Source organism: Lepidochelys kempii, chromosome 9 (genome assembly GCF_965140285.1).
Source record: "Lepidochelys kempii isolate rLepKem1 chromosome 9, rLepKem1.hap1, whole genome shotgun sequence".
In the NCBI taxonomy this organism is placed as follows: Eukaryota; Metazoa; Chordata; order Testudines; family Cheloniidae; genus Lepidochelys; species Lepidochelys kempii.
In genome coordinates, this window is record NC_136388.1 from 17218889 (window position 1) to 17241940 (window position 23052).

At 40.6% G+C, this 23052-nt stretch overlaps 2 protein-coding genes across 6 annotated transcripts in view; one reads left to right on the plus strand and one right to left on the minus strand.

Annotated features, from left to right (window-relative positions):
- The window catches only part of LRRC34 (leucine rich repeat containing 34), a 36375-nt gene extending 25691 nt beyond the window's left edge, over window positions 1-10684 (plus strand). The window contains exon 12 of the mRNA XM_073359423.1: window positions 10293-10684. The gene's annotated coding sequence lies outside the window, so the exon portion shown is untranslated. The remainder of the gene's footprint in view (window positions 1-10292) is intronic.
- Window positions 1556-20207, minus strand: MYNN (myoneurin). 5 transcript variants are annotated; one of them, XR_012160736.1, is made up of 9 exons: window positions 20020-20207; window positions 18437-18729; window positions 13961-14763; window positions 11979-12138; window positions 11032-11210; window positions 10585-10668; window positions 9819-9905; window positions 7205-7530; window positions 1556-2499 (listed from the first exon to the last, which is right to left on the minus strand). XR_012160736.1 is itself a non-coding variant. In XM_073359419.1 (8 exons), exons 2-8 carry the CDS (start codon window positions 18700-18702, stop codon window positions 7262-7264), a joined length of 1848 nt encoding a protein of 615 aa, XP_073215520.1. In that variant the 5' UTR covers window positions 18703-18729; window positions 20020-20207; the 3' UTR covers window positions 1556-7261. The 5 variants fall into 5 exon arrangements, 3 of the variants coding, with proteins under 3 accessions (XP_073215520.1, XP_073215522.1, XP_073215521.1); XR_012160735.1 differs by having other exon boundaries at window positions 2934-7530; XM_073359419.1 differs by having other exon boundaries at window positions 1556-7530.
- Between the last annotated feature and the right edge of the window lie 2845 nt (window positions 20208-23052).

Genomic DNA, 23052 nt, shown 5'->3' on the forward strand with positions numbered 1-23052 from the left:
GCACGGCCGTGAAATTGACAAGAAAGCGTAGCTAGAGCCCAGCTGTCACCCATCTCCCTGGAGAGCTGGGCATCTGGACCCCACTTCCGGCTGGGAGCCAGGGCCTGAAGCCTAGCGGGCGGGAGGCAAGCCAGGCTCCCAGCAGGGAGCTGCCAGCAGAGTTGAGAGACTGGGCTTCCCACACTGCCCCTCTTAGGTCGGTGGAAGCACTCCTGGTGCGCCACCAACACAAGCAGGGTAGTGTGGACAGGCACCACCAGAATAATTACCATGGTGGCTGTAAGTAGACATAATATAGGTCAACTTAAGTTGCTAGTGTAGACATACCCTTAGTGGTAGGTTTATTTTAGAAGCATGATAGTGTGTTTATATTCTTTGTCAAAATTTAAGGTAGATCATCCTCCCCTTTTGCTGCACATTTATGTTCAAACTACTTCTAATGATTAAATTAACAACTTACGGATTGTTATATAATGATTAATGCTAATGATGGATAATTTTATTCATAAAAGTAATGTAAGCTTAAAATAGGCTGTGATAAGTAACCATGACTCTGCCAAAAGCAGTGTTTTAATTTTAATTGGTTTGATGAGAGCAATAACATCACAAACAAAATGTGAAAGGATAAATGGCATCCAGTTTGAAAATAAGTGATGTGTATTTTCAAAGAACACCTTCACTACACCTCATTATTTAACAGTAAGAGCTTTAGCCTGTGACAGCATTCTGTTCCATTGACATTATCCGCAAAAGTTGTCCACATATCTAACACCACTAATTCCTTCACATACTTTTTATCAGAGAGTGCTATAAGATGACTACTTCTAAATCTGTTACAGTACTTATTTCAGCAGGTTTCTTCAAATTAAAATAGTCAAAATCACAAATTCTGTCCAAGGACTAAGTTATCTTGTATATTTCTGAATAAAAAAATTACTATAGGCAAGAAACTACTACTTTATTCCTGTGAATAAACTGTAATAGCTAAAATGATACCTAGTTCTCATCTTCGGCACTCCAAGCACTTTACAAGGGGAAACTGAGGCACGGGGACGGGCTATGATTTGCCCAAGGTTACTGAGCAAGTCAGTAGCACAGTGCTTTAGCCAACAGGCTCTACTGTCTCCATAGAAAAAAATACAAGTGATTTTTTTAAAAAAAATTAAGATATCCTTTGTAGAAGACATTCACTGCAAAGTAGTTTATATCTGCTTTAAAACATGGGGGTAAACTTACATTGTTTTGCACACTGCTTTGCATCTTTCAGTGCTCAAAAATAATTATAGTAAGTAGTATTTAGAACAAATTTTTTGTTCCTTTACACCCAAAATATTGCCTTGTAGCAAGGGACTTGGGTGGTTTTTTTTCTGTTGGAAGGAAAATGTAATGAATGATGCTGTTCCCAAATAACTCCTATACAACTGTATACAATGCTAAGGGCTGTCTCTGAGCCCTCTCTGATGCTAGTGTAGTGTGTTGTGATAGTGGTTATGTTAGACTGCTTCCCTCCTCCTTTAATTACTACCCTTTGTAATTACAAACACCAGACACCAGCTGAGGGAAAATTACAAAACAAGTTTATTAAAGCCTAACATAAACACTGCAACCTAAGTATGTACACCCCCCCGCCCATGGGATTATAAAAAAAGAATTGAACTATATACACATAGCAGAAGGAAAAACACTTTGTATATACAGGAAAAATACTTCAAAAATAACTTAACCCAAATCGATTACTAGTTCTTATCTAGACCTATTTCTGTAAGTCTTACCAACGGCGTCTCAAAGTCCAGTCTTGTAATCCTTACTCTGGGCTTTTCTACACTTGGAACTTACCAAAAAAATTATTGCAGAATAGCTATTCTGGTATAACTCCCCATTCTGGAATAGCTAGCTATTTTGGTAAATTTCCAAGAGTAGACAAGCCCTCAGGCAAAACTTCAATTGAAGTTAGTGGACTTGCTGAGATTTGGATCACACTTGAGATCGTCTTTAGAAGTCTTTTTCAAGATTTTAAAGAAATTTTAATGGTCCCGCTTTCATTTTTCAGAAAGGAGAACTTTGGTTAACTATTAACGGCATTTGACTATTTAAGACGTCCACGTTTTCCCCTATTCACTCTTTACATGGACCATCAATCCTCTTGATATAACTTCCAGCTCCTAATTGAACTTGAGAGCAGTAAGCTGCCACATAAGAGGCATGGAAAGTACTCCAGGCATTGCCACAGATATGCAGGACAGCTCTCTCTCTCAAAGTTCTTCAGCACCCAGCTGGAACACTCCTACACATTTTTTTAAATTATATGTTATATTAAATTAATATATTTAAGGGAAATCAACTCAGCAGCTGAGTCATTTTCATCGAAGTTGAGGATAAGAATTGGTACTCAAGAGTACAGCTCATTAAATTATTGCTGCAAGAGAACAACTTTATCAGAACCTGTGTATTCTGTGAAGAGAGGTTTAAAACCGTTGTCTTGTAAAAATGATGATCCTCCTGTGTATAAAGAAAACTAAATGAGTAATATAAAGCAAATGTCACCTCTATAAATATCTAAACTGGATCCAGTATAAATCTAAGCACTGTTGTTGTTTTTTTTTAAGTCTGACATGTAAGAATACTGTAGTAATCTAAAATTTTAGAAATATAAGAACAGTTGAAACAAACATTCTTATGGAATGCATATTCTACACAGGAATGTGTTTTTCAGAGTTAGTTTGCTCTTCTGGTAACATATGCGTTACTCAGTAATTCTGAACAAGTTAAACTTTTTTTTTAAAAAAGCAGTAAGGACATCAGAAGAGATGTACTTTAGTACATTTAAAGATGAACTTGCCAAAGAGCAGTGTAACCATATAAGTTGGCAGAGCACTTAAGATGGCTTTTCTTTTGTGCAATACTAATTATTGAAACTGCATTCATCTTTATACCTTTGCTGTATTTTTGGTAGAAAATGCAGCCTTAGATCTGGTCACAAGGAGTGGACCTTTGTCACTTATATTCAAGGCCCTGCTTTTTGGTGCGATTCTTCAGTCACAGAATTACCAGTTGGACACGGAATCCTTGAAAGATTACGAGGGAAAAAACAAAGATTTCAAAAGAATGAAAAAAGCCACACTGCACCACTGAAAACCCAAAATGATTCGTCCAATGTCCTACACCCGTGTGCTGAAGGATAGTAGATGCTGGCAAATGCTGTGGCATAGACATGATGGAGACAAGCAAATACTGCGAAGGTCAGGAAGCAATGACAAGGATTGGCTTTACTGCAGTGAGAAGACTCTTGGGAGACTTAGTTGTACTTCATAATGTCCAGTAACCCTCAACAGCAAATTGACCGCACGTAATTAAGAATTAAACAATCAAAAACAGTATTACACATGTCACATTTAAAATGATAAACAACAAAAGATGAAAGGTCTATTTAATTTAAAAGGTACAGACAAAGAGTAAAAATAAACACATGGATAAAGAAAGCAACAAATAAAAGACAGAGCCATGCCCAGGATTCAGGGTTCCATTTGCAGAGGATAAATCCACTAAGAAATTTTTCACAAAGCCCTTTTAATTAAGGTAAAGATGAGTTTTAGGGAGTAGAGTAGGAATTATATTAATAGGTATCTTCTATGCTCTTCTGTTTACCAAGGCCTAGACCCTAGGCACCAATGCAGATAAAATGATATCAACAAATAAACAACCAGCAAAGAATGCACTTAAAAATATCACAGATGCTGTTTTTGACTGGAGAAAACATGCCTCTGTGGCTCTTTATTTGATTATTCTTGACAGTTCTAAGATTGGCTTGGTGAGGCATAAAAACACTCCCACTAATCACAATGGAGCTTAAGCAGTGACACTGTCAGACACCAGAAACGCTGCTTGTTAAAGAAAAAGCTAATATAAACTCCTTGGGTCCGGCTTACAGACAATGTGGTTCAAGCTGCAGTAGCCACATTTGGATATCAAAGGAAAACTCCTGAATGCTAAAACCAACCAGAGTATTGGAAAAAGCAGAGGAGTGCATGAAAGCAGATAGAGCGGTGAAAAGCAACACAAGGGCAGATCAATGAAGAAACATTGAAGATCTAGCAGCTGAAGCTGCTGCTATTATGGATGTCAGGGCTATTTACCAAGTGATTAAAATCCTGTGTGTCAATTTCAGAATAGGACATGGGCCAATAAAAAGCAAAGATGGAAAAATGCTTACAACTAAGGTAGAATAGAAAAATAAATGGGCAAAGCATTCACAGAAGTCCTCAACAGACCAAGGCCGACTTCAGCACCAGACTTCCATTTAAACATGCAAACCTGACCAACGTGACGTTACCATCAGTCCAAGAGAGATGACAGAAGTACAGGCCACAATCAGGAAGCTGAAAAAAATAACAAAGCAGCAGGAGATGATCAAATCACTGCAGAAATGCTAAAAGCATTTGATACTATCACCTTAATGAAACTGACAGAGCTGTCCCATAAAGTTTGGGAGAAAGAGAAGCCTCCTGACGAATGGAAACATGGAATCATTGTCAGAATGTCCAAAAGGGGTGATCTTATTGACTGTAACAACTGGAGAGGAGTTACACTACTCTCTTGCAGGGAAAACCTTCGGTAGTGTGATTCTAAACAGGAAGAAAGAGGCAGTGGATGCAAAGCATAGAAAACAGGCTGGATTCAGGCCCAAGAGATTCTGTGTAGACCAAATATTCAGTTAAGGACCACCACAGAAGAAAGTATAGAATGGCAAGGTCCCCTCAACAATTTCACTGATTTTTTTTTTTCAAAGATAGACCTACATTATGGACTATTCATTCTTCACTCCTATGGAATCCCAGCTAAAGTTGTAATCATCATCAAGGCCATGTACAGAGATGTGAAGTGTTCTGCAAAGGTGGACACCCAGACAACTGAATGGTTCAGTATGGACACTAACGTGAAACAGGGCTGCATTTTATTGCTGCTGCTGTTTGGCACTGCCATAGACTGAATATTGAAGAAGTGTATTAGCAATACTAACACTGGTATAGCGTGGGGGAGTTGACAAATGTCTAGAAGGCCTAGACTTTGCTGATGATATCATGCTGAATGACACCCATGAAAAGTTACTAATAAAGACAGACAACCTTGCAAAGAACAACCTTTGCCTATCTTTGTTAAGTTCTTCTAGTACGGCAGTTCTCAACTGGGGGTCCACGGCCCCCTGGGGTTCCATGAACCCTTTCAGGGGGGCCGTGGAGCCCTAGCACAAACAAACCTAAACCAAACATCTTTGAAACCTAGATTTCAAGCAGTAATATTAGATGGCAAAAATATCAAGAAAGTAAACCCATTCATCTACCTTGGCAGCACCATACTGACCACTACACATCACAAGAAGGAAGTGACATCAAGAATAGGAAAGGCACCCACAGCATTTACTAACCTTAATATGGAAATCAATGAGAGATAGAGCATCAGACCAAAACTGAGAATTTTCAATTCTAATGTAATCTCAGTGCTAACATATGGCTGTGACAGATGGAGATCTACCAATGGTTAGACAGAAAACTAGACACCATTGAAAATAAGTGCCTATGAAAGATTCTGGACAGTGAGAAAGACTTCATTACCAATTAAGAGATCCATGAAATCATCAATCAGCAACTCATTTCCACCAGACTCAGAAGGAAGCCCTGAACATATCTGGGGAATGTACTCTGGATGTCAACACAAAGACTCCACATGAAAACTGTTCAGTGGAAACCAACTGGTGTGAGGAAATAAGGAGTCCAAGAGAAACCTTAAGAAGAACACTTAGCAGAGAGGACAGAGTAGTTTGTCTCAGCACCATAGAGCAGACAGAAGCAGCAGCAAAAGACAGAGGAATTGAAGACCCTAATTTCTGCCCTGTGTGCCAACCCTTGCACAAGAATGTTAAAAAAAACAAAGAAAACAGAACACCACCACACATTGTGGCATAAAAAACAAACCATTTTCACATGGGTCTTGCTACAAACCACAGCAACTGCCTAAAACTGCACTACTGACATGGGAAATAAAGCAGTAGATAAACACTGCATTTATTTTTAAGGAAATGTTTTTCTATTATGCCCTCCTGAATTCTGGCATGGAATAGTAAGAGCTTATTGTGGGCAACCCCAAAGTTTAGGGCCTTGGATCAATCTTCTTTACTAAAACACCCCCATCTTTAGCTTTCACTTAATTTTTTTAGAGTAAATTTATTGCTCATTTATTGTAAACTCTTCAGGGCAGGAACTGATGTGTCTGTACAGTGCTTAACCCAAAAGGGCTCTGATCCTGACTGGGAGTTCTAGGTGCTACTGTAATATTAGTAACTATGATGATGAAAGTCAGACATTTGCTAGCCATGTCTCCTCACAGCTAACGCAATATAACTTCTTACTTAAAATAATCTTAATCCAATCTGACCTACACCATTCATCATATTCCATCTTTTGACCTCTCTTGAGCAGAAGACTGTCACTTCTGTCAAACTACGAGATGTTTGGGGGATGTGGATAGATGACAGCTAGGATCAAACTCATGTTTGTCACATCTGAATGTGAATCCAGGCCTTGGAAAGGGAAAGGCTATGTGCTATCTAGCCTCTAAATCATTGCTCAAGGAAAAAGCCTCCCTCACCTGTCATGGCATTTGCCCAAAGCTTTCCATCTAGTCTGACTGGCAAACAGCTGCTTCTGATTAACACCAGTAATGCTTCAAAAACATTTCACCAAAGAACTGGCCCAGTTGCCATCATATACTCCTCTTACATTGGCCTGGAGTTGGGAGCCTGTGTTTAATAAATTCGTCATGCAATTTTTTTTTTTTTTATACAAGGCTGTGTACAAGGACCACACCTGTGAGTTAAGGTATTTAAAGTAAATTAACTTACAAAAATATGGCTTGAAAGTCTGCTCACAAATGACACTAACATGTTAGCTCTGTATGAGCATTGGAGGAGATCTCCAGAGTACAGTTACGTATCTATTTAGCACACGTTTCTTAAGGCAGGTGCTCTGGAAAAGTATTTCCTCCTAGGAAAAGTCAGTGGTCAATTACAATGATAAATATGATTCCGGATTAGCAAAATTTAACAAGAAATGAGAAACAGCACTGCACAGTGTAGATACATTACCAAATGTCTTCACTTAAAAGAATGAGAAAGTAAGTCCAACAGCTTGGACGATTATGTTCACCTTACCAATAATGTGTGTGTTCACTACCAGGATTGTCTTGTTGGTTCCCATATTGCACAGAGTCAGTACAACTGCTGCAGGAAAATAAACTGAGGTTCTGAATATCCAGTCACAGCAGACCTCAGCAATGTGTCTGAGGAAGGAGACTGATTACCAGTTATAGGCAGCAGCATCTGATGGTCTTCAGTCCCAATGGGAAGAGGAAGTGATAAAGACATCTCAGAAGGCTTCACATCTGCAGACTCTGACAAAGGGCTTTTTTGATTTTGAATGGATTCTTGCTCATTGTAGGAATTATCAACTGTGTTAGAATCAAGGGTAGTTTCAGATCCTCAAAACAAAACAAACAAAATTTATAACACATTCATTCATGAGGAAAAAGTAAAATGCCTGCAATTAATGTAAGGAAAAGTACACTTGTGACAGGAAAAACCATTGAGTGGGTGAGGTAAATTAAGAGATTAACCTTTTTTATCCCTCAAAAAACCTCAACAGTTCCCCACCCTCAAATTATAGAATCATAGAAATGCAGGAGTGGAAGGAAACTCGAGAAGTCATCTAGTCCAGTCTCCCTCTCCCCCAACCCTGGAAGCAGGAACAAGTACACCTAGTTCAGTTCCCTTAAAACGCTTTGTTACAACTATTCTTTTCTAGGGAACAAAGACTGGATAGAGAATTGCTCAAAATTTATCAAGGGTACTCTGTAGCACTGCAAAGCTATCCTTTTAATCCAGCTGGCTGGTAGGCTTAAAAAAAAGAGTTCTTTAAGTGTAAGCATTTGGAGTGTCTGAGAATGACACTGCCTGAAACTCAGCCACCAAGCCAGTCTGAGCTTAGTCTGAGCTTTAAGTATCAAGTCCCTGGTGCCCGTGTCCAGGTCATGATGGCTCGAGAAATGATACATCACAACAGAGCCTCTGTTATCTGGGCCACAGTAGAGTAACAAATCCTTAAGGTCACAGTTTATGGGGAAAATCAACAGGGATTCCTTGAAATATTCTAGCAGTGGGCTGTAGAACAATGGGCATGTCAGGCATCATCTCTTTCAATTAACACAGTGCTAGGAAGAACAGAACTTTTGCAGAAGAAGGTTATTTTTACACAGTCACTTTCTAGAGTACAAGTGCACTTGAAAAATCAGTTTTAATCAGGTCTCAGCTGAAATGGGTGACAGTGGACCGTTCATTAAAAACTTTCACGTCTCCCCCACCCCAAATCCTTGTAGGGCGTTGATTCAGGCCCTGCTGAGGCTGGATAAGGATATTAATTAGTCGTGCCATGCTAATACAATATTATGGTAGCATGCAAGGGCCACACACTAAGCAAAGGTTTGCAGTTCTCCTGTTTATGCTACTTTAACTCCCTTCTCTCTCTGCCACCACTTCTGCTTCTTTCTCACCTCATCGTCCATGTCTCCACATACCCAGCCGGCACCACATTCCAGCTCCCCCAGCCTGGCCCCCCTTTGCTTGGCAGCCTCTATGTCCCTTTCCCAACCTGTCTCTTCACTATTCTTCCAGCTACACTTCCAACAAACCTTCCCCAGCAGCTTACAGCTTGTCTCTCCCTGACACTCCCTTCTGTTATCTTCCTGCTTTACTAGATCCTCCCCACCCATCCTCTACATGCAGTTTCACCAGTCCATGATCCTCAAAGCTGCCACGGCATGTTACTTCTCCTTTCATTCTGCTAGTCTCTCCCCTGCACTGTCTGGGCCAGCCCCCGTGATTTCTTTTTTTATACAACTAGAGGTAAGGGAGTTATGGACTTAATGCACTTAAGTATGGACAGATGTGATCCACTGTAAGAAGGCATGCAGAGCCAGTCTGGAGGGAGGTTGTTTACATTATCATCTTAACTGCCCACATACAACTCCTCCATGCTCAGTACTGTAAGCTATCTGTATACCAAAGTTACTGCCATTCAAACACTTGCATGTAAATCTAGGAAGAACAGGACTAGGTATAAATGAGAAATCTTTTTTAGGATAGAATTCCTAATTGTAAGTGTTGCACCAGCTGTCTATCTGAGCTTGTGTGCCTGTTAATCCAGCTCAGACATGGATTAACTTTGACTATATAAAAAAAACCTGAACAAACTCACCATCTTTAATTATTGCATAAAGGAACATCTGGGCCTACAAAGAATCAGGAAGAGTAATTCCTGGAACTGGTGTGAATCATTCACCTCAAATCTATACCTGTGAGAGCCATCAGATGTGGGGTAGAGCCATACTGAATAGGATTCACAAAATTCTTTTGTGACCCAGATGACTTTCACAGCTGTCTTAGAGCAGAAATCTTTCACAGTTTTATTAGATGAGACCAGATTTTTTAATGTTAATAGTCTTGTCAGCAGCCCCCCACTCCCTATTGACAATAGTGGCTTAACACTGTAGTAGTCACTGCATTTTCTTTTTTAACATCTCCCCAGGACCTTCCATTTTAAAGCCTGCTTTTTCCAATCCTTATCTGAAAGATTTGGGTGCCATTAGAGCAGATATTCTAGGCATTAAACAGACCTCTTTTCTTATCTAATTTTATGTTACATTTAAAAACACTAAAGCAGAATTGTTATTCTTTGACCCCAAAAATTCATTTTTACAAGACTAATACTTACCTGTGTGAACTTTTGTTTTGTGCTTTTTTAAATTTTTTATATCGGTGTAAGAATTTCCACACAGTTCACAGATAAATGGCCTTTCACCTGAAAAATGGTTTGACAGTTAGAATTGCAGAACAGAGAAAAACTATTTCTTAAGCTGTCTATAGGACAAAAGGCAAAATAACTGCAATGAAAATTACTTTAACAGCTTTATGACCTAAACCCATCTAAAAACAGTATCCAGAAGGAAAACATTCAAAAAAAGATAAGATGAAAATGGTGACTACAGGACTGACTGCTTCATTTGAAGCAGATCAGACACCCAACTTGTCTTTGTACTAATGTTTATCTGAAAATTAATACTACAACGTGAATATTTTCTTTAATATTTAAATAATTCCCATGTTACTCTATATTACAATGCTTTACAAATAGACCACACTTTATAATCCAAGGAATGGATAAAAAAGTATAATCTCTATTTTACAGTTGAGAAAACAGAGACACCAAGAGGTTAAAGTGACATGCTGACTCGCACAGAGAAAGTTTAGCATCGGAGTTCCTGATTCCCTACTCTGCTGAAGTCTTGTTATTTTAGATTTACAACAACAATTTAGATTTATTTAAAGAAAAACTATCTAATCAATTTTTAAATGAGTTAACACAGATACAGTGTGTCCTCTTAATTTGTCTCAATTATAGCATAGTACATAATTTTAAATGCAAAAGATCATACTGAAAAAAATTTACAACACAGGAAGTGGCCTATCCAGAAACTGACCTGTATGAGACCGAAAATGTTTGTTGAGCTCTCCTGAGGAAATAAAACTTTTGCCACAAATACCACATATATATGGTTTCTCTCCTGAAGGGTACACAAGGCGGTTAGTATTTCAATATACAGATGTGTATGTAAAATGCATATTAAACAGAGTCAGTGTACAATGGTGTGAAGAGCTCCCCAAACCCCAATAAAAATTCAGATTTGCACCACTAAGCAACCCTCAAGGAAAAGCCCAAGGAAAGAGCCAACACAACTCTGGTCCTTTCTCCTATACAGAGTCCATACCCACTAATGCAGACTCCATTACTCCACTCCCTCCCCAAATCCTGCTCTTTAGACTCCATTATCACTAATTGCTCCCTTCACCTCTTCCGCTGCAGCCAACCCTCTCCAAGATGGATCCCCAATTTACACCAGCTCACTCAGCAGCCCACTTATCCTCACCTGTATGTTTTCGTGAATGAGTGATAAGAGAACTGGATACTGCAAATGCTTTTCCACATGTATCACACACATACGGCTTTTCTCCTGTATGGCGACGAACATGGTACGTCAGCGTACTGGCCTGAGCAAACCTCTGCCCACACCTATCACACACGTAAGGCTTCTCACCACTGTGCTTCCTAGTAAGAAACACACACCTTAGAGAATCCCACACAAGGGAGAAGAGGACACAAGATGAAAGGAACTTTGTGTTACACCAGTTAATATCTTATATCTGGCCTCACTATGGTGATATTTTGTGGCCTAACAGGAGTAAGATTAAAGTCTAGTTTTCAGATGGAAGTTTCTCACCCTCAGGGACTGCTCCAATTCCCAAAGTCAATGGAAAGAGTCCCACTGACCTCAGTGGCTGTTGGATCAGGCTAAGGGCATTGCACAGGCAATAGGTCAACCCTGAGAAGTAAGCAAGACTTGTGTCACTCTAGTATGAAAGCTGACTACCAACAACGCTGACAGCTACTGCAGAGAGACACATTGTACTCTCCCCTGCCAGAGAATATAAATGGACTCATCCCTTCACCAAAACAACAATGGCAGAGTAGTTCTCTTCTCTCAGTATGGTTAGAAAGGGAAGAAATTACCAAATGCAACAGGGGTGCTAGGATGAATGTTCCCACATGGACTGCTGTTCCAAATCACTACCTTGGGTGGAAGAAGCAGGCCGAGTACATACATTAGTCTGCAATGAAGACCTGGAGCTGAAAGTAGGGAAGGACTGGGAATGACAAAAACAAGTACAACATTTATTTAGGCCTGATCCTGCAAGTGCACACACACACTGAACTTCCTGAGCAAGTAGTTGTTTAAGTCAACTATTCTCATACATGAAACTAAGCTTGTGCATAAGTGTTTGCAGGATCAGGGCTTTAGTTAGTACTTTCACTCACCTGGCATGGATCTTCAGATTGCTTGAAGTTGCAAACTGCAGATTACATACATCACATTTATATGGTTTCTCTTCTCCATGATGCATACGACTGTGGAAAACTAGCTGGCATTTCTGGGCAAAGCCTTTGTCGCACAATTCACATTTATATGGCTTCTCCCCTGGGAAAGAGATAAACTGTTACCTTTCCACTGTCTTGGTGTCTATGTAAGAAAGCCTTCAGTTAAGTTAGTTGACCCAAACTCAGGAGTTGACCCTAGTACTTCTTGTTTAGTGATGCCACATAGCACCCAACAATCAAGCAGTTGAGCCTGCACATTATCAGAACTGCAGCAGATAATTTTTTTAAAGCATCACCATTTGAAAATTCTCCGGTAATTAACTATTAGTTTTAATAAAATCTATTCTTCACAATTAATACTAGCACTGCATTGTCAGTAGGCACAGAATCGTTTTAACTTATGCAAAATCCTAGATATTAGAGCTGGAGAAGACCTATTAAGTCGTCTGGTCTGTCCAACTAGTATGTTCTTCTGCTCTTGCTAATATTTCTGCTGCAGCATGCTAACAGCGGTTCCCTGACCATCCACTATTTTTTAATAGATATTATGGTATTCTCTAATAAATATGTGCTAAGTACTATTCCTAGGTCTCATGTGACTGTATCGTAGGAGAACATGAGTTTATATTACTATAGTAGTGCAGAATCTGTTAGTAGGCAGAGGTTTCAGAGATCCTCAAATTTAATACATAATGCCATAGATCAAGGCTTGACAAAAAAATAAATTACCAGACACCTGCTCTCTAGAGGACTAAATCTGCCATCGAGTGGCTGATGCAAATGATAAGGTTTCCCACCCGTCCATGCGAAGTCCAGGTGCAAGAACCAGAAAAGGGAAATGCACTGCTGATGTTTCTACCAAAAACACTGTCCTTGGACCCTTCTCAGGGGCTCCAATTTTCATATTTGACTCTGGCTAGTCAGCATCTGGTAGATTTGAAGCCTTCCCCCTTGACTACTGGAAGGGAAAGGAGTTCTTCATCTGCCCATCCTTACACCCTCTTATTTCCTCCTACTCTAACTCCTTCCTGAGATTCCTGGAAATAGCTCCACTGCTTGAATCTGCCCAAACGGGAGCATAATGAAAGTGACATCATTTCTGGATGTCCTAGAGTCCTGAATAACAGCAGTAAAAGGCACCTGTGTGTAGACAATTTTACTCTGTCACCTACTGAGAAGGCTATGAGCAGCAGCAGCAAAAGCACTGGGGCTCTCTGCAGACAGCATCAATTCACATTTGGAAAGTTATTCTCATAACCATGTGCTATAAACTTTTTGTAATTAAATTAAAGCTCAGATTTTGTAATAATGTATGGCTTAGCCATGCACTATAACAAAATATCATTGTCGAAGTTTCCTACTTGCCACCGGAGATTGGATTTTTCAACCCGAGATGTTATCAAACTCATTCTGGTACATCAAGACTTGACAGACATAAATAGCTGCACAAATTACTATATTGTGTACATGATGGAAATCTGAAAGACAGTGAACTAATAAATTATAAATGCCATTAATATGACATAGCTTGAAAGGATAGTCTGATCTCTTGTATATCAGTCAGACATTTTCTGCATTGCACTCCACTTATTTACCTTACAAGGATAAAGGACTGAATCAGATCTGCTGGGACTTCAGGAAGTCACGGTATTCCCTACAGGGTGCTTTAACTGCAATGCTATCCTTTCTAGCTCTACTATTTTTCTAGACACATTCATAGTTTCTATTTTAAAATATTACAGACTGGTGGAATGCAATTAGCACTGACCAGCAGTAACCATCCAAATATACAGAACATCAGCATGAAGATTTGAAGCTTCTGAAACAACATATTAGAAGAAAATAGGGCTCCTTTCTAGTTATTCTTCCCCATGCTATCATTAAAAACAAAAGAAGCCCTTATAAACAAGACGACAGCTTACCTGTGTGCGTTCTGACATGTGTTTTCAGCTGATTACACTGTGTAAATGCTTTCCCGCAGAGTTGACACACATAAGGCTTTACTCCTTTGTGTATTCTCATGTGTCGTCGTAGACTACTGGCTTCTGAAAATATTTTCCCGCAAGTGTTGCATACTGGCTTGGCCTTGGAGTATTTCTGATCTAGTTCTTCTCCGGCGCTCTCCAGTTGGTAAGAGTTCTTTTCACTAGCTATATTAGACATACTGTGTTCTTTCAATGCACAGTTCTGCTGTGGCTTCCCCCGTTTTTGTTTCACTGTAATAGTCTGAATCAAAACATCTTGTGCTGCAAAAGTTTCACTTTCCACCACAGACGCTAGCTGTAGTTCTGAGTTATCGCTGCCTTGGGCAGCTTGTTCCGTTATCTGTGTGGCCAGTTTATTTGCATCTAAAAACATATCGACTGATGAGTTCTCAATTATGTCATTCTGATATTGCACTGGTTTATTCTTCATGTTTTTCTGAGAGTTAAAAGTCTTTTTTCGCTTCCTGGTCTGAGCAGATTTCTTTTCTAAACCCACTTTTTTTGCTTGTGGCTGAACTGAGTCTGCAGAAGGGGCATCTGATTTCTCTCTATTATTGTAATCTCGAAGAGTGAGGAGGCAAGTTTGTTGGTTCAGTTCAATGTTTCCCGTAATACTAGAAATCTCTGTAGAGGAGGGATTAGCAATAAAAGCAAAGTCTTCCATTTTTATTTTACATTTAGTGACCACCTCCTCCACTTTGAGATAGTCAGCAGCCTGGTGAATTTCTTTAACATTCCAACTGCAAGGAAACAAGGCTAAATGACAATATTCTGGACAAAGAAAACCTGTGTCACTGAGAATCTATATAAATAAATACTAAGACTTTTACAGGTTTCAGAGTAGCAGCCATGTTAGTCTGTATTCGCAAAAAGAGACTAAGACTTTTTTTTTTTTTAAGACTTTTACATGGCTGTTCTCTTATTTAAAAATAGTTTCATGGTTAAAAATTATAACTGTCAGGAGAATCTAACAAAATCTAACTTTATATCTTTGATATTTTGAGATTATTTAACACTGATATATGATAGGAGACATATAAGCTGACAAAAATAATAATTCTATAGTGGTTTCATTCAAGAATCTCAAAGCATTTCACAGACAATGAATAAAACCTCAACACCTCTGTGAAGTATGTATTAACCCCGTTTTACAGACAGAATTGTTTTCAAATGGTCATTACTGTGGATCAGTGGCAAAGACAGGAGTAAAACCCAGGAAGTATAGCTTTAGGACACTATACTTTTGTTATACCTGAACAGAGGTCAACCTATAATGATTTAAAAAAAAAAACCTTCTAAAAATATGTGTTATACAGTATTCTAACAAATAATTATCTCTGGAGCTTACAATGCTTGGAAACAAAATCAGTGGTAAACAAAGTGATTTTATTATGGTAATAGGTTCCCCAAAGGACAGATTTTAAATAACAAAGCTATTCTCCATCAACACAATATATAAAGCAATTACTTTCAGTACAATAAAATGATTAAGAATGATACAGATCACTTTGGTCTAAGCTTATATGGATTCAGTATAAATGCAAAAGGGAAAAAATTATGATTAAAAAAAAGAAAAGTAGTAAAGTGCAGAAAGTCAGCCCAAGTTTTGATATTCTGAATATTCCTTCATGTGAAATAATATCCAATACTAAAGTGAGTAAAACAGAATTTACCACAAGTGTTCTTTCACCCCCTTTTTTCTTTTCTCCTTCCCATTCTCCTTTCTTGTCTTATCTGTCTTTCTTTCCTGCCTTTCTTCTTGTCCATCTATTTTCTCCTCCTCTTCCACTCTCTTTACCTCTCTTCATTAAGGGCAAGGCCGGCCGTTACAGAAGCATTCTAAGGATGCTGCAGTGGTTTGTAAAAGCACTTTCTTAAAGAAAAACTGCAGTAATTGGTTTTAATAGCTTAGAAAGATAAATATTAACTACAGAATAGTATCTTGAACACAAACCCCGAAGTTAGTTCAGCATTAGGGTTGCACAGTTCAAATCATAACAAGCTAGGAAATACAAAACTAAGGTTCCATCTATTGCATTAACTTGTCCACACTGCTGATGGAACATTAAATTTTATTATATATAAGGTACATGATTTTACCACAAAAATATATATCTTAAAGATACACAAAGAATAGAAAATACCGTGGAAACTATTAAAAACTAGACATTTATCATGGTACATGAGCTATATCCTGGTCTAATAGGGACTACCAAAAATACAACGGTATAAAAAGTAAATACAGTGGTGCTGTAAAAAATCCACATTTTTAATAACGCCCACTGTACTACATATGTACAGTGTGGCAGAACTAATGATGCTCTTACATTGTCTGACTTTTTGTCATTTTATTTGTGCAACCAAGATGCTGTACTGACAGTTTCACATTCAATTTCTGCCAGAGTGGATCCAATTGCAGGATCAGAGCCTAAATAACTAAAACCTGCTATTTTTGGTACTCAGAGGTAGTGATTAGAATACCTTGTATTATATAAATTTTCCTCTCAAGCACTGATTGCAGAGTGAAGTTGTCTGTGGCTCCAATCTTTTAACTACTTCTGCATGGAAGCAATTGTTTTCTTACCCCACACAAACAAGAAAAACTGACTACACACAAAGTGATGTAAAGTGCACAAAGTTAATAACGAAAAAGATGGAGAAATATTTGTTCTCTAACCACTTTTGGGTACAGTAATAAGACGTGTTACTTGTAACAGTAACAGGTAAAACAAATTCATACAGAAGTCTAATTTTTGAATTGATGGTGTCCCTAAACTATCTATCACAAGGTGAATAGTCCCTTTAAGAGGAAATGGATCCAGTTCACCTGTGACTAGTTAGCTGCCTCCCAACAGGACCTGACAGAAGGCACCTTGCCTCTATACAGACCATGGCAACAGTTGAGAAAAGGGAGCATGTAAGAGTTACTAGGAGAGTGCTACATAAGACAGTGATAGTTGGGAGCTTCTTGTGAAGAGAAAGAAATGCAGAAAACTGTTGGGAGAGTGAAGCAGATGGGAGCTATTGGAAAGAACTAGTCAGATGAGGAAACCCTGAGAAATAGAAGCCTCAAGGTAAAGGGGAAGAACTAGCTCAGTCAGCGTAGGCCAATCCCATGAACTAGAGAACTGATTCTAGAGGGAGGTTCCCATAAGAAGGGGTAGGACTTGCAAGAAAGGAGCCTGGGGAATGAAATACTGTGGAGAGTCCTCCAGAGATGTGGCAGCCTGGGCATAGGAATTAGAGAAGAGGGACTGTTTACTCTTGGGTGGGCAGCCAAGTGTGGAGCTGGAGGATTGCTGTATTTCAACCTGCCTTATTTTGGGGTTTTTGAGAACTGTATTTCTCAGAGGGACTTGCTGAAGGTTGGAATTCTATTAATAAGTTATACCTAGAAGCAGAGCTTCACTTGGACATAGGAAAGGAATGTTGTCCTTCTGGGTGAGGAAAGGTGACCTTCAGGGTGATCCATGGAGGAAAAGATGGGCAACTCACTCAGCCCCAGAGATTGTAGGAGAAATTGAGGGAGGACTAGCCCTGACCCATCATGGTTGCTTACATCTGGTGAGCCCTGTTACATCTTCTCTCAAACTTTGGTATTTGCCTTTCCTGCTTATGCAGCTAGGTCTGGTCTATGTATATAAGGAAAAATGGGCTCCTGTACAACCAACATTACTGTGGGGGTTATCCTTCTCCTCCCAGAAATTAAGTAGGATATATTTTTAATCTCAATCCAGAGAGCCAGAGTCACAAATATGAAAACTCCTACCAGCAAGTCATTTGACCAAATATAGTTTGAAGATTTATATAGACACTATGGAAAGTTGATTGTAGTTAGAGAACATATGCCTCTTAATATGGATGTGAATTGTCTGAATTGTCACAGACACACTCTAAATGGCATCTGGATGGCTTACACAAATTAAGTTTTATTTTTTTAAAAATATATATATATATATATACACACACACCTAATATAACACGTGAGATCAGGGTAGCCAAGGTGAGTCTGGTATGCACATAGAAAAAGGCTTTGGTGTAGAAATTAAGTAGATGACTGGGAGAAGAGACAGAGAACTACAGCAACTCAATCTGAAAAATAATTAGGTGACAGCAATTGTATAGCCTAATAATGGGTTTAGATACCTTAGCAAGAGAAAATAGGAAACAAATTTCAGGTCTAGACACTATCACACACTTTGAATAGAAAATAATAATAGTGTTCCTTTTGGTTCATATGTAGTATTATACATGCATTTTAAAAGCCATGTAGACAGCTGACCTTTATTCTTTGGTATGTACTGTATCTGAAATTAAACGTGTTCTTCCATAATTTATGGCAAAGAAATCAGTACTGAATCTCTTTAACTCAACCTTTATTTAAAAAAAAAAAAAAAAAAAAAAGTATGTTACCTGTCAAGGTTTAAGTTTCCTGTGTATATAAACTCCAGGAGTTTCTGAAATCCATCAGCCTTCACTTGAGTCTGATCCAAAACCACATTATTGTCAGAGGCATCCCTGTAAAATGCACCAAAGTACTCGCTGAAGGAGGCAAGCACATTTCTGTGAGCTTTGAACTGGAATTCACCAATAACTACCGTGCAGTCACAAAGGAAGCCTGCCTCTCGCTGCTTGTTCAGCCTCTCTAGAAGGTGCTCACAGTGATGGGAATACTGCATTTTGGTAGGGGGATGGAGTGTCTTGGCCTAAAGAAGCAAAGAAACTTGTTAACGTACTGTGTTTTGAAAGACATGAAATTACAGTTGTAAAGTGGGACACTGTCCAATACTGTTCCCATGATCATTGCAGTGCAACTCACTTTAATATAGTGTCCTTTGAGCAAAATATAAAAAACAGCGAGAAACAGAGCACTGGATCCCTCTCAGTGTGGGACCGGTTAGTCTTAATGCATATAGAGACAAGGTGTGGGAGGGAAAAGGACACATTGTGCATGTGGGGACACATTTTCCCCTGCCCCCAAAATCTGAATACTAGGTGAATCGTTCATTGGTCCAAGTCTATCAGCCTGATGCTTTTATAGAAATGGTCCTGTAAAATGAATGTTAAAGTTTCTAATCAGTGGAGTATCTCCTGACAGAAACAGATTTTTTCCATTGAACAGATCATGGGAGCAGTTACTAGGAAACTACTGAGTTCTCGTGCAACTGTGTGGCAGTTGGCAAGATGCAACCTCTTTGTGCATAACTTTCTCTAGGTATACAAGGGGGATAATGTTTACTTACAGCCATGTCACAGGAGTGCTGTGAAGATCAGGGATCCTATCAACCTTTTTTTTTTTAATCACTTTCCCTGGCTATACCCGAGTGCCCTGGCTAGGCACTCTTCGTACTTGGCTGTCAGTAGCCACTGTCTGTGTGGGTCATTAACACAGCAACGAGAGAGAGGGGGGAAACATCTGTATAAAGCCAGCACATTTGCCAGGTGGGCTGGGCAGCACCTCGCCCTGGGCTGCACTAGGCACGCCTGCCTCGACCCAGCGGCAGGGAATGAGAGTAAAGTGCCCAGCGTAGACAGAGGCCCAGGGCTGCTGCTGTTTGTTTCTATGGCAGCGTGTCAGAGGCACCTACCCCCGCTCCTCAGTTAGCTGCCTGGGGCGGTTCCTTTGCCCAATCCCCGTCCCCACAGTTACTTGGTTCGGTCCGGTTCCCCCCCCGTTCTCCCGCCAGATGGTTTTGTCGCATCCCCAATTCTCCCATCACGTCAGCCCCCGCCCGACTCCGAGCCGGCTGGCTCGGCCCAGTCAGTCCCCTCCGAGGAGCGGCTAACGCGGCTCTGTCTACACCCACGTATACCCCGGGGGTGGTTGGTTCCGTCCCGTCTGCCGCTGCCACCACCCCTCCGGAGCTGGGCGATTTAGTCCCGTCCGCTCCCACAGCCCCCCAAGACTGTTCGATTCGGTCCCGCCTGCCCAATCCCCAAGCGGCGGAGCCAGCTGAGTGAGGCCCAGCTCGGGTGGGGGAAAACTGTACACACACCTGAGGAAGGGGAAACCGAGTCCGTTCCCCTCAGGCCGCCATTTTATGATGACAGCACACGCACCGCTTGTCCGTTTCCGGAATATCACTTCCGGTCCCAGCCTGGGAGGTCTCTGCCCCCATCCACATTGGAGCCAACCAGGCTCCACGTTACGTCGCTAACAGGACCTGCCTCCCACAGTGGCACGGCGTCATCCTCCGGTCTCGGTCTTGTGGGGCTGCGGGGGACGGTGGAACAGAGGCGGTGGGCAGGGCGTGGACAACAATTCCCATCGTGCACTGCAGCACCGCGAGCGGGAGCCCCGATTCAGCGTGGAGCAGTGCACGATGGGAGATGTAGTCCCGGTAAGGCTGCCCCTCTACTCAGTGCGGGTGGCGGGTCATGTGGCTGCCAGAAATAGGCCTCCAACGCCGAGGTCTGGCAGCTCGTGTTACAAAGTCTGGGCCGCTCTTTCCCGTGAGTCCCACGTGTGATTTACAGAGGGGTAGGGGCCCAAGCTGCGGATGACCTTGACTAGGTGGGATAGTTTACCAGTTACACAATATAGCCATACTGGTATAGCCCCCTGCAGGGATACTCTTATTCTGTTGTCCCAGTGGCTTTTTCAGGTTAGCTTAAACTTCTTCCCAAGCAACACAGAAAAGTGGCTGTCTGTAAGTTATGTAACACATTTTTGGGTTGTTGTTGTTTTTTCCAAGACCCACCTATCCCCTTGTACCACTGAAACAAACACTGCGTCAGGCAAAGTTAAGGGCCTGCCTAGCCTACCCGCCTCCTCTCCAGTGCATTACATAATTTATCAGCAGCCCCAAAATGGCAGCTTCATAGCAGAATTGGGAAGCCTATATGGGGGGATTAAAATGATATAATTATATTGGTACCAATTATAGGAAAAACTGATGGAAACGACTTAGGTGGTTTGGGTACAGGAAAAGAAGATTGTGGAAGAATATATAGGACACAGGGTGTTACCCTCCACTTCCTCAATGTAAGAGAACGTTTGGAAGCCTGCAAACTAGGTGGACTGATGTCATACAAAAGAATTTGATTAGCTGCAGAGTTTCTGAGGAACTGCTTCAAGACAGACTGGAATGGAGAAAAAGGATTCAAAGAGGTGACCCATATAGATGGTACTAAGACTGGAAGAAGAAAAACTATACTGGTTTAAGTTCACACCTTTGCCTTAAACTGGTGTGGGAGCAGGGCCCTTGCTGTGTAGACATGGCCTCTTAAAGCAAGGAGCCAACCTTGAACTTAAGATCCATATCTCAAGCCATGATTCAGCGAGTCTGGTTCCAGGTGGTTGGTTTAAACCTTTTTCCAGCAAAAACATACAGAACTCTTTAAACATAGTTTCTGGATGTAGATTCCAGTGTGAAATATGTACTCTGAGACACACAGTCACATGCATACATATATTCAAACCAGAACATGGAGAGGCACACAGCCATGCACAGAGAACGATGCACAGAGAACCATGTGCACGCACTCTCACAGATAACTGTTACAGTTTGATAGTAAGATCTGATTAGTTAGTTAGATCTTCTCAGATGATTGTGCAGCCTTCTTGGCTTCCTTTGCCTCATCTAGAAAGGGAAATTGAAGGTCTTTATTTTTTACTTTATGCTACCTCTCAGCTATCTTATCTGTAAATGATGGGAATGCTGGTTGCTTCTCTCCACACTAGTGTTATGAGGCCATGGTCAATAATTAAGGTTGTGAAGTGTACAGAAATATTAAATGCAGTCAGCTGATGAAGAGACGAGCTTCTGGGTGTCAACCTGGTGCCCGTTCCCCTAAAGAGTACTTTATCAGAAAGATGTGCACTTGTGCTCTCAGATCTCTACCTCTCATCTCTACCTGAGAGTGGTGGGCAGGAATATGGACCAGTCTGTACAGTTGTGAATAACTTCCTATTGACTAGTAGTTTGATCTTGGTACAGACACATTGCATTTAATTGGGGTTATTCAAGTGATATATTTCATGTGGATTTTTAACTCCTTTCCCCCCACCCCACTCACTTTTCCAAATTTGTGCACAAAAATCATTATAGTTATGACTTTAAAAAAAATAGGTTACTGGAGGGAGGGGAAGAGCTATGTCTTGGAAACCTCTTGATCAAATGAGGTTGAATTTGCACCATAAACTACCCTGGTTCCTTAATTGGTTGGCTCTATCATTTTCAAACGGATATGATGATGTATGTGGATTTTAGCAAAGTTCTGCTTTAAACAAAAACTACATTTCAACTGTCACAGTAACTGCACTAAATGCATATCTGACTCCTCTTAGACTCATTGAGTGCACCCCTCTTAGATCTTGTGCCTCACGCCATCACCTTCCTTGGATTAGAATCATGGGGTTCTTCCACTCTACTGCCCTGGCTGCAGTCCCTGGTTATTGTGATTACCTCAGACTTACGTTCAGCACAGCTTTCTTACCTCTAGGAGCAATGACCATGGTAACCAGTGACAAGACAGCCTTCTGAAAGCAAAGTATTATTTAAACATGAATGTTTTCTCTGAAATGCTCTATTAAAACTATAGACTGTATGTATGTCTAGCTAAACAGGCATCTAATAATTTCCTATATGGAGGACCTAGTAATTCTAACTTCCTACAGACTCTTCTTCAGACCCTCTCTCTGTGTCACCTTGTTTTCCTCGGCAGCTCCTGGAACTGACCCCTTTCCTCTCACCTTTTAACTGTTCAGACCTGGTCTACATAGCAAGTTAGGTCAGTTTAACTACATCAGTTAGGAGTATGAAAAATCCTACCTAAGGGCACGTCTTCACTAGCAACGCTAAAGTGCTGCTGCGGCAGCGTTTTAGCGTTGCTTGTGTAGTCGTGGCAGAGTGCTGGGAGACAGCACTAAAAAACCGCCTCCACGAGGGGAATAGCTACCAGTGCTGGGAGCATGGCTCCCAGTGCTGGTGCACTGTCTACACTGGTGCTTTACAGCGCTGAAACTTCCTGCCCTCGGGGGTGTTTTTCCCCCGTGTAGACGGGGGAAGAATTCTTCCATTGACCTA

Coding starts and splice junctions, on each gene's coding strand:
- MYNN (XM_073359419.1), bottom strand. CDS start 18,702: ATGCAGTATTCCCATCACTGTGAGCACCTTCTAGAGAGGCTGAACAAG. Junction 14,764..18,436: donor GGAAACTTAAACCTTGACAG/GTAACATACTTT, acceptor GTTTCCTTGCAG/TTGGAATGTTAAAGAAATTC. Junction 7,531..9,818: donor CAAAACAAAAGTTCACACAG/GTAAGTATTAGT, acceptor TTTTGTTTTGAG/GATCTGAAACTACCCTTGAT.